This window comes from Tupaia chinensis, unplaced genomic scaffold, assembly GCF_000334495.1.
Source record: "Tupaia chinensis unplaced genomic scaffold, TupChi_1.0 Scaffold000646_1, whole genome shotgun sequence".
Classification (NCBI taxonomy): domain Eukaryota; kingdom Metazoa; phylum Chordata; class Mammalia; order Scandentia; family Tupaiidae; genus Tupaia; species Tupaia belangeri.
Genome location: NW_006160167.1, coordinates 3,349,857 through 3,364,277, shown reverse-complemented (window position 1 = coordinate 3,364,277; position 14,421 = coordinate 3,349,857). Strand labels below are relative to the sequence as shown.

At 42.3% G+C, this 14,421-nt stretch overlaps 1 protein-coding gene across 1 annotated transcript in view; it reads left to right on the top strand.

Annotated features, from left to right (window-relative positions):
• Window positions 1-14,421, top strand: part of LAPTM4B (lysosomal protein transmembrane 4 beta) — a 71,410-nt gene that overhangs the window by 9,749 nt on the left and 47,240 nt on the right. Inside the window, 1 exon segment of the mRNA XM_014592061.1 lies at window positions 11,860-11,971. Within this exon segment, the coding sequence (XP_014447547.1) occupies window positions 11,860-11,971 (112 nt within the window).

Here is a 14,421-nt window from a genome sequence, read left to right as displayed (position 1 = left end):
TGCCAGAGGGCGCGTGCGCTCACCCGACAGAGAGACAGAAAGCGAGAAATCACCTCCCAGCGGGGATGGGCACGCATGCACACGCACCTGGTGTGAGTTTTAAGCCACCAGGTCCGGGACGCGAACCACAGTTGACTACACGGGAGTCTAGCGACATAGCCATTATGCCAACTGCTGGTCCCAAATGGTGATTAAGGGTGCTGGACTCCCTCATGGCTGACCCTGGTTCGAGTCCTGAACCTGGTGGCTTGCTTTCTCACTTTCCCTTGCTCTCTCTCTTACTCTGTTCTTCCTTCTCTGATCAAATTTTTAAAAATGAAGTTAAATAAGACAATTCTTAAAAGTATACAGAAATGTTTAAAGAAAAATAATTATTTTATTTCATTTATTACCATTGCTATTTGTTTAATTTGACCAGAGAGAAAGAAAGGGAAAGTAGGAAAGCAAACCTCCAGGTCCAGGACTCAAAGCATGGACGGCCATGTGGACGTTCAGTGCCTTAACCACCACTCCACCTGCTGGCCCCATAGTATTCTTTTTCTTTTTTTTTTAAATAATTATTTAATTTTACTCATTCATTCATTTCATTTGACTCGAGAGAGATACACACAGAAAGAGAGAGAGAAAGTGAGAAAGCGAGAAAGCAGACCACCAGCTCTGGGACTCAGACCATGGTCAGCCATGTGGGAGTGTCCAGCGCCTTAACCACCATGCCACCGCTGGTCCCAACATTCTTTTTCTCATTCAGTTATATTTTAGGAACTTCAGCAAATACACAGTGAATGCCTCTTGTTACCAGACACTTCATATGGTAGTTGGTCATATATCACATTATAAAGGGTGCAAGGGTCAGAGGGTAGTTGATCTCAGTTTATGACCCGCTTTTTGTTTGTTTGTTTGTTTGTTTTTCAGAAATCAACTACTTTGAAAGTCACAGCTTTGTGTTCTCTTTGTATCCTGAGAAATTTTGCTGTTACAGCTACTGATTTTTCGCTTGGGTCGCAGATAGTAACACAGATATCCTCCATTTGTGGAATGATTGATAGTTTTCGGTGGGCTTTTACATATTTTCTTATTTAGCCTTCAAAACAGCTCCTGGTTGGGCCCCAATAGGTGCCGATGTGCTTGTGTAAAATTAGTAGTTTCTTTCCATCTGTCAGTTTCTATAATGTGGCATATAATTCCAGGGCAAAATGAGGTGATTCATGGTACTTATATAACCTTATTGCTGAGTGTTTTTTCTACTATTTCAGATTGTAAAAGACTGAAATACTAGACTAAAGGTTTTGGATTTTATTCTGTAGGCAGTAAAGTGAATTATTAAAGACTTGTAAGCAAACATGATACAATGAAAGTTATTTTATTTTTTGCTATAGGGTGTGTGTGTGTGTGAGAGAGAGAGAGAGAACTCACTCCCCCTCCCCCCGGGGCATGCCATAATACAATCCCTTTTCCTCCAAGTCTCCTCTTGGGACTTTGAGCACATACACATGCCTAGAGTGATTCTCCAGGTGCCAGGTCCAGGACTTGAACCCTGCAGCTGGGATCCAATACCTTTACCCCCAGGCCACCTACTGACCTAGTGTGTGTTATGTTGAACTAAATATGTGACCTGTTTGTTTCGTCAAGTTTCAATCTTGCCCAAGAAGGAAGAGGTCATAATTCTACCCTACTCCCTGTTGGGGAGCCATCTTACTGTTTCTAAAGGATGCCCATGAACAAATAATGTGTCGGCCCCAACAGCTGATTCACTGTTTGCCCCTCTTCCAACTCCTGAGGCTTTCAGAGCTTTTGGAGCTGTGACAGGAGTTGTTGAAGAGTTGTAAACTGCTCTATCCATTTCACTTGAAGTAAAATAAAAATTAAGCAGTTTATACCTTTTAAAAAATTTTATTATTATTTTTAAGAGGTTTTTGTTATAGGACGCATGAACTCTCCAGAAATAGAGAGACAAAAAGCAAGAAATCACCCCCAGGGGGATGGCCATGCCACAATCCCTTCTCTAGGGATTTAGGTCATGTACGCACACATGCCTGGAGTGAGTTTTAAGCTGCTTGAACCAGGGTGGACTATGTGGGAGTCTAGCGACGTAACCATTATGCCATCTGCTAGTCGCAATTTATTATTATTTTACAGTTTGGTATAGGGCATGTGTACTCATCTGAGAGAGACAGGGGGGAGGGGAAGAAGGGAGAGAAAGTGAGAAACTAAGCCGCCAGGTCCATGACTTGAACCATGGCTGGCCACGTGGGAGTCCAGTACCTTAACCACCATGTCGCCTACTGGCCCCAAAGATTACACTTTTAAAAATTTTATTTGCTGTAGGGGTGTGCGCTAATGTGGGAAAAGGTGGGGAGAAAGTGAGAAAACACTTCCCAGTGGGGAATGCCCTGCTACAGTCCCTTCCTATTGTTCCCTTGGGATTTTGGGCATGCGGGCACGTGTTTCAGCATGTTGGTGTGGTTGGCCATGTGGGATCCAGCAGCCTTAACCATCATGCCGCTTGGCTGAGCCGAGATTACACTTTATATTTCAGTTTAGTTACTTTTTTTTTTTTTTTTTTTGAGAGAGATTTTTCCTATAGAGCATGCATGCTTGCCAGAGAGACAGAAAGTGAGAAATTACCCTTCTCCCTTCCCCCAGTGAGAATAACCATGCTGCAGTCCCTTCTCCTCCATTTTCCTCTTAGGATTTTGGGCACACATGCACTGGCACCCAGAGTGAGTTTTAAGCCACCAGGTCTGGGACTTGAACATTCAGCCATGTGGGAGTCCAGAGACACATCCATTATGCCATCTGCTGATCCCTTTTTTTAAACTTTTTGTTATAAGATGCCTGTGCTCAGCAGAGGGAGAAAGAAGGAGAGAGAGAAAGTGAGCAGTCACCCCCAGGTAGATGGCCATGCAGGAATTCCTTCTCTAGGGAGGGGAGCATGTACGCATGTGCACATGTGATTTTCAAGCCACTGGTGTCTGGAACTTGAATCCCACTCAGTCTGCTATGTGCCTTAATCAATCACTATGTCACCTGCTGGCCCCACTATAATACTTTTTTTAAGTGTAGTTTCTTAAAAAATATATATATATTATTTTTTTTATTTGACCAGAGAAAGGGAAAGTGAGAAAGCAATCCACCAGGTCTGAGACTTGAACCGTGGTCAGCCATGTGGGCGTCCAGCATCACAACCGCCATGTCACCTGCTGTCCTCCTACAATACACTTGAAAAAGTTGCCTGTTAAGGGAACCAGCAGTTAGCGTAATGGCTATGTCGCCGGACTCCCACGTAGTCAACCACGGTTCGCGTCCTGGACCCAGTGGCTTAAAACTCACACCGGGTGCGTGTGCATGCGTGCCCAAGATCCCGAGAGGAGAATGGAGAAGGGATTGCGGCGTGACCATCCCCCCTGGGGGGTGATTTCTTGCTGGCTTTTCTTAAGATTGTTTTTTCCTTCTATGGGAGAGACAGAGACTGACAGCATCCCCAGTCTCAGCCAACCCATGCCATGTGCCAAAAAGATCCTGGATTGGATGCACACCCAGGACCTTTACCTTGTAGGTCCAATTGTGTTACTGTACCATTGCCTCGCTAGTTTATGAACTCATTTATCTACCATACTGTTTCTCTTTAGAGAATCAGATTTAATAATAAAATCTATAAATTTTAAATAGAAAAAATCTAAGTTTTATATGACTTTTCTTGATTCTTTTTCAAATAATTATTTTTAACTTTTTATTATTATTATTTTTTAATTGACCAGAATGATAGAGAAATAGAAAGTGAGAGAAAGTGAGAATGCAAGCTACCAGGTCTGGGACTAGAACCACTATTGGCCATGTGGGAGTCCATTGCCCTTAACCACCATGCCACGTGCTGGCCCCAACTTCTCTCTTTTTTTTTTTTTGCGAGAGCTTTTGCTATAGGGCGCGTGCGCTCGCCAGACAGACAGAGACAGAGAGACAGAAAGCGAGAAATCACCCCCCAGGGGGGATGGCCACGCCAGACAGAGAGAGACATTAGAGACAGAAAGCAAGAAATCAACCCCCCAGGGGGGATGGCCATGCCTCAAATCCCTTCTCCTCCATTCTCTCGGGATCTTGGGCACGCACGCACACGTGCCTGGTGTGAGTTTAAGCCACCGGGTCCAGGACTTGAACTACGTGGGAGTCCAGAGACATAGCCATTACGCTAACTGCTGGTCCCAGCCCCAACTTCTCTTGATTCTAAAATTAATTATGCCCACACTGCACATTCTGAAAAATAAAAGGTCGCATAGTCATTGAGGGTTCAGGTCACTTGCAAACCGATGACTTGGTTTAGAACTATCATATGGTGTAGTCTTGTTTAGCCAGTGATTTATACATACAAGTAATAAAATCAGACTTACAATTAACTTTTTGTTAAATTATTTATTATCATTGTTATTACTTTTAATTTGACCAGTGAGAGAGAAAAAGAGAAAGTGAGAAAGCAAGCCACCAGATCTTGGACTTGAACTGTGTTCAGCCATGTGGGAGTCCAGCACCTTAACCACCATACCACCTGGTGCCAGCCCCCTTAATTACCTTTTTGTATTGTGGTTTTCATTTCACATATATGATTATTGTCATTAACATTTTTAAGAAATATGGTTTGTAATGTTTTATAGCATTTTGTCAACTTCAATATTTAACCATTCTAGCTTTTTTCCCCTCAGATTTTCATTATAAGTCACTATGATTGTTTTTTTGGATACAACTTTCTGTGTCAATTTCTGATTATTCTGTAATTACTATCATGGGTCTGTGTTCTTAAGATTCTTTTGAGAATTTTAAAAAGTAGAAATGACAAATTCAAAATTATATTTTGAGTTGTTTAGATTGAAGCTGCAAATCTTAACCCTTCACTTGGGATCTGATACAGTGACAGCCCAGATGACAGGGACAGATAAAACAAATATGGTAAACTCACTACATGCCACAAATGACTCACTACCATGCTCTTTTTAAAGTAATTATTTATTTTATTTATTTATTATTATTAATATTCTTATTTCTTCAATTTGCTGTAGAACAAATATAGTGATTTAGGAGTGAAAGGCACTTTGGATCCCTGGAAAATTTACAAAGGTCTGACACCACTTAAGTAATTGGATGAAGTTGAACTCATTTACATATGGAACTAATCTTTGTGAAGAGCAAGGAGAAATATGTGATGCCACAGGAACAGTTTGTACATGACATACTAAAACAAAGAAAACCCAAATATAAGACAGCATTAACCGAATGAGAACATAAATAATGCCCCCCTCTTTTAACAGATTAGCTGTGGTCCTTGCATAATCCTTCCTGGCAATCTTAGTGTCTTCTCATTTCTCATTTGTGGTGACACTTCAAGAGCTGAGGATTGCCTGATTCCCTTTTTCTCTTTTGGGGAGTTCTTTTTTGCTCAATATTCTTGGGACTTTGACTTCATTTGACCTTTTCCATCTGACTGTGTTGACCAGTACCAAGTAGCCAATCCCTGCTCCCACCTTTCTGTACAGACCCAGGTCCTCACAGTATCCTCTACTTTATTCTTACCATCTATGATGTGCCAAATGCCCTTCCAGCAACTGAGGGTTAACTTGATACAGTAGAGATGTATTGCACACTGACTTCGTATGGTGAAAGTTGTACTCTGATTAAATGAGCGTGGTAATGCGTGGTGGTTAAGGTTAATTTTCCTATGACCAACCACAGTTCAAAGACCAGACCTGGTGACTTGCTTTTTCATTTTCTGTCTGGTGAGTGTGTGTGTTCTATAGCAAGTTGAAGACATAATAATGATAAAAAGAAATAAAATAAAGAGCATGGTAGTGAGTCGTTTGTGATGTGTAGTGAGTTTACCATCACATCAGTTTTACCTGTTTCTTTCACCTGGGCTGTCTCTCAGACACAATTGCCTCTGGATGGGTGGTGGCTCCAGCCCAACTGTGGTTGCGCACACGAAGAGGAGGGCCACTGGGTTAGAGGTGTGGGTGCGGAATTGGGGTTGGGGTGGAATATGATATTGATAGTTACCAGACCAGTGAGGGTGCAGCCCTTTATAGGAACCAGGGCCCCTGAGTCAGTAGCTAGAACTCTGCTGTCAGGAGCCATGTGACGTGTTCCAGAGACCCAGCAGCAGAGAGCAGAAAGGCGTGTCAGGCTGGCAGAGCTCAGCTAAGCAAACAAACAGGGCAGATGGGGCCAGATGGATAAACAAAAAATTGAATTATTTGGACATCTTACTGTAGTGATTTTGGTGTGATGTGCCTACAGTCAACCTCTTCATAGTCCCTCCTGTGGTTTTCTGATAATGACAAGATATAGCCTGTCAGCTAGGCTTGATGTCCTGGTTTTCTTTGCTTGCCTTTCCTCTGTAGCCACCCAGTTACAGTGTCTCTAATAATTCTACATCTGTATGGGAAGGTCTTGGAGTTCAGACTGTGGTGCTCCTACAGATAGAACCTAAGGTAGTCACTTAACCTCTCCAGATAGCATGGAAGGTGACGTCTCATGGAGTTGTCATGAGAATTACAGATGAAATGGATAAAACTCTTACTACTCTCAGTCCGAGGCCTTCGTATAGCATTGTACTTCTAATCCAGCCTCTGATCACATCATACCTTGCCTTGAAAAGCTTTAAGGTGTCTTTGTTAATGATTGGAATAAAGTCTGAAATCCCTCTCCTGATTTTGAGGACTTGGCCCCATCGGGCCTATCCTGTACTCCTGGTCCCGTCCCTTAACAATTTCCCACACGTATCCTGTGTTCCAACCAAATTGAACCATTTGCTGTTCTCAGTACAGGCCCATCCCAGTGGCCCTGCTCATCCTTGGAATTGTTCTTATCCTCCCCCCTCAGGTCTCAGTCTTCTGCTTTCCAGTCCCTGTCCAAATGCTACCAGCAGCATTACTTCCTGTCACCCTGCCTTAGCCCCAAGTTGCCATGTGCTTCCATAATTCTCCTTCCTTCCTTAAAGGTTTTTGCCATCGGGTACATGCATTCACCAGAGAGAGACAGACAGAAGGGGAAAGTGAGAAATTATCCCCCAGGGGTCAATCCCCTCTTCCATTTTCCTCTCGGATTTTGGACATGCACATACACACACCTGGTATGCTTTTCAGGCCCCCAGGTAGGGAACTCGGACTGTGGAGTTGACCTTATGGGATCTGGAGGCTTAAATGCTGTGACACCCACTGGCCTGAGCTTCTACCCCTCAGGGTTGGATGGCTACGCTGCAGTCCCTTTTCCTCCATTCTCCTTCCGCGTTCTTGGGCAGGTGCATGTGTGTGTGTGCACGCGCACACACACACACACACACACACGTGTCCAGTGTGAGTTTCAAGCCACCAAGTAGGGCTCGAACTGCAGTTGACCTTGTGGGATTTCAGCCACGTAACCATTATACCATCTGCTATCCCCCACTGTTACAGTCGTTAATATTGGGTTGTGGGGAAAGTCATGACACGTTTTTGTATAGAAAATCATGTCATGACTTAATGGAATCACAGAGCCCTACAGGGTCCCTGCATCTGCCTGTACTTCCTTACCCAGATTCACATGTTCTACTACTCTCCTTTCCATATTCTGTTCCTGTTTACTCTATTTAGCCTACTTCTTTTATTATAGAACAATTTTATTTATTATTATTTTTTAATCTGACCAGAAAAAGAGAGAGAGAAAATGAGGAAGCAAGCTACTAAGCCTGGGACTCAGACTTCAGTCAGCCATGTGGGAGTCCAGTGCCTTAACCACCATGTCATCTGCCGGCCCCTTTAACCCACTTTAAGGTTTCACTCGAGGGGGACTAGTCGGTGGCTTAGAAGTCAAGGATGTTGTATCCCACAGTGGTTGATTCTGAGGTTAGAATCTTGTACCAGGCAGCTTGAAAAACACCTTGGGCGTGTGTGTGTGTGTGTGTGTGTGTATGTGTGTATGGAGGGAATGAAATGCCAAGGAAACTTGATAGGATAGCAGATTAAAATCCTTGCCAAACATGGTGCTAGTGATGGGACTAGTCTATATCTCCCTTTAAGCCTTTACTTATGTTCTGAAAGGTTTTTTCCAAATAATTTTGCTAATCACATTCTCTTTACAATGTGCTCTGAAGGTTCTTGAACTTTGGAGAGAAACAAGGAAGTGCTTGCTGGAGAGACAGACAGAAAGTGAGAAGTCACACCCCAGGGAGGATGGCCACGCCCCACAATTACTTTTCCATTCATTTCTTGAAATTTTGGGAATGCACACACAGGCACTTAGCATGGGTTTCAAGCTGCTGGGTCTGGACCTCGAACTGCAGTCAGCCATGTGGCACCCCAGTGATGTAACCATTATGCCATCTCTGGTCTTAAGAAAGCATTGGTTCTAATAACCATTGTAGGGAGGGTAACTATTTTCACTATATACTTGTACTTAAAACATTTCTAAGTTTATTTCATGAGTTGAGTGAGTGAAAAGTAGATAGGACTTCCCCAACAGGGTCTCGATGTCATGACCCACCAACTCTGGCTCTAGCCAGCCTGGGTCATGGACACGTGTGTCTGGTGTACTGAGAGTGATCTCCTTCTATAAACCAGTAACCTTCCCATAAGAGTTTGCTTTGTAGAGTGTTTTACTGCTGCTCTACCACATGCATGCCCCTTAAAATTTTTTCCTGCCCAGTTAATTTTGTCCACGAATGAGACAAAGACAGGCACCCTCAGTCGGGTTCTTCTGTAGTGATCCACCCCCAGCTATTCCTGTATCATGGGCATGTGCATGCCCAGAGTGTTCAGGGAGGTGTCCAGACGTGAACCTAGAGCCCTCCTAGCCTAGTAAAGTGCTACATTACTGTCTGGCTCCCGATATATTTTCTTAAAAATAATGATTTATTTTGTTTATTATTTATTTATTTAACATTTATTTATTTATATTCATTCACCATACATCATTACAGCATACAAAGTGTAATTTTTCCGTCCAGAATACATTGTATATTGGTTTAATCAATCACATCAACATACATATTATCGTCAACAAATAATTTTCCATTTCTTTTTTTTCTTTTTTTTTTTTTCCGGAGAGCTTTTTGCTATACGGCACATGCACTTGCTGGAAAAACGGAGAGAGACCACAAACGATCTTAATTCATCAAAATATTTTCAGTAGCAAGCGCAGCTGACATATACATATCCATGAATACAAGTCTAACTTTAGGCATAAACCTCAGTGAGTAGAATGAACATATTATAAAGTAGCACCTAGCTTTGGCTATATAGTTTACTGCAGTCATCAGATAGGTATTTTTTAATTCATTTTGTTTTTAATTTCAAGAATTTGTGTGTTTTTTTTTTTATTTCTGGAACTTTTAAAAAATTTATTAATTTACATTTATTCCCTAAGCATCATCAGAGCATACAAAATGTGATTTCCCATCCAGAATATACTGCATAGTGGCTTAATCATGCATGTTATCAGTAATTTTTTATTTAGTTTATATTTTTATATATATATATTTATATATTTATATACCCTATTTTTGACCTTCTGCCCTTTCCCACCTCTTCTCGCATTATCTCTGGTGTCTACAGTTGTCTTCCATTCCTTTCCCCCCCTTGAGTGCCTCTCTAGGTTTGGAAAGTTTTCCTACAGGATTTCATGGAGTAGATGATCAATGCCCTTATGAGTCTCAATTATCCAGATGTTTGGACATTTGATGGTATCTAGGATTTCTCATATATTATTCTCATTTTTTCTTAGTTTTTGTGGTGGATTTTTCTAGGCCAGCGATTTTTCTCTTCCACGTCTGAGATTCTATTTTCTGTATGATCTAGTCTGCTTTTCTATTTTTTAGTATTTTAAAATTAATTTTCTACAAGGCACATGCACTTACCAAGATATACACACACACACACACACACACAAGGAAAGTGAGAAGTCATCCCCAGGGGGAATGGGCATGTAGTCACATACACCTGGTGTGATTTTCAAGCTGCCTGGTGTGATTTTACAAATTGCCAGGTTCAGGGCTCAAAAAACATCATCGACCATGTGAGAGTCCAGCACCTTAACTACTGTGCAACTGGCTGACCCTCATGTTGCTGTTTTTCTCTCCCTTTGATTCCCCTCTTTCTTTTCCTTTCTCTATCTCTTTCTCTCTTTCTTCTTTCTTTTTTCTATAAGGCATATGCACTCACTGGAAAGAGAGAAAGATCATCCCTTGGGGGGATGGCCATTCCACGGTCCCTTCTCCAGTTCTCCTCTCTGAATTTTGAGTATGCATGCACATGTTCCTGGTATGAGTTTCAAGCCACCATGTCTAGAACAGTGTTTGGCTATATAGGAGTCCAGCACTTTAACCTCCATGCTACCTGCTGTCCCTGGTGATGCTGTTTTTTTAAGGTAGAGAACAACAAAGAGTAGCAGAGGTGGGAAATGTTAAAGAAGATTTCCACCTTGACAAGCCGAGTTTGAAGTAGCTGAGGGAAAGGGACTCAGCAGTATCCAGATGACAGAGTGATGGGCTTGGGCTGGAAAGGAATCACATGGTACTTCAGTAAAGATCTGATCCTGACTTTGCCACTTTGGAGCTTTGCATTTTGGACGGCAGAAATAACCAACTCTGCAAAAATAATTAACGCAGCTTATTTCCTTTTTTTAAATAATTATTTTATTTAACTTTATTATTATTATCATTATTATTTTCCAGTTTGATCAGAGAGAGACAGAGTGAGAGGAAGTGAGAAACGAAGCCACCAGGTCTGAGACTCGAACCATGGTCGGCCATGTGGGAGTCCAGCACTTTTATCCACCATGCCACTTGCTAACCCCAATTCAGCTTATTTCTAGGCACGAATATGTGTGACCTAGGCCCAGAGAGGAGGCAAAACATGTCTTTTTTGGGGTGATCAAGTACAAGGCTTTCTTTTATTTGATTTTGAGATTGGAAGACAAAGTTTGGAATTTTTTTTTAATAATTATTACTTCAACTTTATTTTTATTTATTTATTTATTTATTTTAATTTGACAAGAGGAGAGTTTGGGAGAGAGAGAAACGGAAAGTGAGAAAGCAAGCTGCCAGGTCCAGGACTCTAACTATTGTTGGCTATGTGTGTATCCAGTGCCTCTAACCACCATGCCACCTGCTGGCCCCCAACATAGAGGTTTTCCAGTGGTCTGGCCCAAAAAGGTGGAACATGTGGAGGTTGGGGCTTGTAGGTTATATGTGGGTTTTACAGGTTTTACATTGGTGACTGGAAAAGAAAGGTTGCTGAAATCAGAAAAGAAGGTACTTTAACAGAGATAAAGAGGCTTATTATATATCACAAAGATGTAAACCAGGGATAGGATGTAGGAAGAGTCCTGTTACCTTTGGGTCAAAATGGTCCGTTAATGTTTGTGGGAGTGACTCCCTCCAGGCCCTCTGGAAGGGATTTTGGAAATAGGATAAAGTAGTCAGACTTCTGTCCTCACGTTTATTACGTGAAACTGGGCTATCTCAAAGATCCAGTGGTGTGAACTTGTGTTACTTTGATGACTTATTAACTTTTAGTTCATTAGAGTGTTCTGGGCCAACTGGAGAGCTTTTGTGCTTTTCTAGCCACCGGTGTCAGGGCTGCTGCCTCTCTGTGCAGTTTGCTCACTGCTCTGGGGTGCCTGGCCCAGGACGAAATCCCACTGTGGTCCATGCCCCAAGTCTTGTGCTCTTGGCCGCTGGGAGGTAGGCAGGCAGCTTTGCCGTGGGAACCTTTCCTCCTCCTCAGAGGGCAGGGCATGATGTTGAAAGTTAAGCTGCTGTGGTAGTTCATTTCCATGTGGCTCCTGTAATTTTTCCATTATCAGATTAGGGTTACTTAACTTTCCTTATTTTCTCTGCAGATCATCAATGCTGTGGTACTGCTGATTTTACTGAGCGCCCTGGCTGATCCAGATCAGTATCACTTTTCAAGTTCTGAACTGGGAGGAGACTTTGAGTTCATGGATGACGCCAGTAAGTACATTAGAAACCAATTGTAGATATTTTGGTATTTGTAAGGGCAGGGAGTCCAACTGCCAGTTCTTAGTAAGTTACAAATACTGATTCATAGGCCATGTGAGCTGATACTTTTAATTTTCTTCCCATTGTTACAAATCACACCAACAAGTATTAATGTGCTACCTATGTTCATTTCGGTACTAAGTGCAAAAGTCCAAAAAAGAGTGAGGGTATAGGGGTCCAGGACTGAACCCTGAAAAAGCCCCAACTGTGAGAGGTCAGGAAGAGAGGGGGAGTGTGGGAGCAGCTGCAGGAAACCAGGAGAGCCTTATCCCTCGTTGTCACTGCTTCCCTCGTAACATGGATTGAGAAGCTGGGGCATTACGTTATCTTGGGGCTTGCGACCGTGCCAGATATGTGTGGGTTCTGATGGAACATTTCTTATTCTCTCTATTCTGAAGGACCTTGTTACTCTCATGAATTCTTCCAGAAGGGAAAATGAATTCCATCAATATTACATTTCTCTACTTTTCTTCCCCAGAGTGTAAAGACTATATAAGCTATACATTGCAAGGGAACGTCAAAAAGTTAATGGAAAAATGGCATTAAATTACAAGTTTATTTTGGTACCCAAAAAATTGAAATCCATGTATAAAACACGTTATCTAAGAATTTTTGGAAGGTTCCATTTATGTTTAACGCTTAGAAGTCTTCAAGTTTTCCAGTAGCAGTATTTCTTTTCTGATGTGACTGAGATGGGGAAAAGCCTTTGAGATGACTGTTGTGTTCTGTCTGGATGGAATGGCAGCCACAGTGCGTGCTTTGTTCTAATTGCCAGAGATGAAGCTGGGTAATGATTCTGGCAGGATTAGCTTAATTGAACTGCCTTCAAAGGCCTGCGGTACTTAAGACTTTGGAATAGAAATTGTTTAGTGTTCTGGATATTAATTGCTGAGCATTTGAGGTTTCTCTCAGATTTCATATGTTGAAAAGGATTAAATGAATAGTATTTAATTACTTTTTTTAGTGTTTCCCCCCCCCAATTTTGCCAGAGGGCATGTGCGCGTCTCCAGAGAAGGAGCTTAGTTAGAAAGCATCCTCATGGGAAATAGTCATCATAATCCTGTCTCCCCCGTTTCTTCTTACTGTCAGGATTTTGGGCATGCGTGCACATATCCCCAGTGTGTTTTTCAAGCTGCCAGGTCCAGGACTTGAACTGTGCACCTGCCTTAACCACCATGCCAATAACTGGCATAGTTTTTTGTTTTTTGATATGCTGATAGGACAGTTTGCTATGGGGCATGTGTGCTCATAGGGGACAGAGAGGGAAAGCGAGAAAGTACCCCTCAGGGATGACCATACTGCAGTCTTCTCTCTTCCATTCTCCTCTTGGGATTTTGGGCATGGACACACATGCACGCATCATGTTTTTCAGGCTGCTGGGTCTGGGACTCAACCACAGAGCCAACCACGTGGGATCCAGTGACCTTGACGACCATGTCACCCCTGTTGACCCACTCACCCAGTTTTTAATTACTCTTAAAACTGTTTGTCACTTTGTTGTTTATTTATTTCTTCCGTTAGCGAGAGACAGACAGAGTCGGGGGAGGCACCCCTAACACGGTCTTCCCACTGCCGTGCTTTCCCAGACAGTCAGAATCATGGAGAATGTTGTGTGTTACTGTTGTGCTACCACAGTTGACCAAGACTGCCATTTATTTCTATTTATTATTTACTTATGTATATATATATTTTAAGAGATTTTTGCTGTAGGGTGTGTGCATTCCCTGGAAAGAGAGACAGAAAGTGAGAAATCTCGCTTATCCTTTGTTCTTGTCTTGGGATTTTGTGTACGCATGCACATGTGCCTGGTGGTTTCTGGCCCTCAAACCATGGTTGGCCAAGTGGGAATCCAGCAATGTAACCATTATGCCATCTGCTGGTCCCAAGACTGACATTTAAATCACATGATTAGAAAGGGACAGAAGAGGGATCAGCTGGGGTGTAATGGCTGTGCCACTGGACTCCCATGTCTTTGACCGTGGTTTGAATCCTGGACCTGGTGGCTTAAACTCACGCTGGTTGTGTGTGCCGGCGTGGCCAACTCCCTTGGGGAGTGATTTCTTGCTTTCTGTTTGTCTCTTTCTTTCTGGTGAGCACACGTGTCCTATAGCAAAAACTATTAAAAAAAAGAAAAGAAAGGGACAAAAGAGTGGCTTTTTACTTCATTGACTCTTACAATGTTTCCCCTTTTACATTCTCTTTGAGATCTGTTTGGACCACCTTTATTTAATAAACTTGTATCCTTTTCTAATTAATAACATTGTATCAGACAGTTTATGTGTATAGATAATGTGGGAAAACAAAATATGCCACCTCAGGGTATACTTCTTTGGCATAATTTTCATTCTGTTCCTTTTTTTCTTTAGAGGTTTTTGCCTTTAGGGTACGTGTGGTTACCAGGG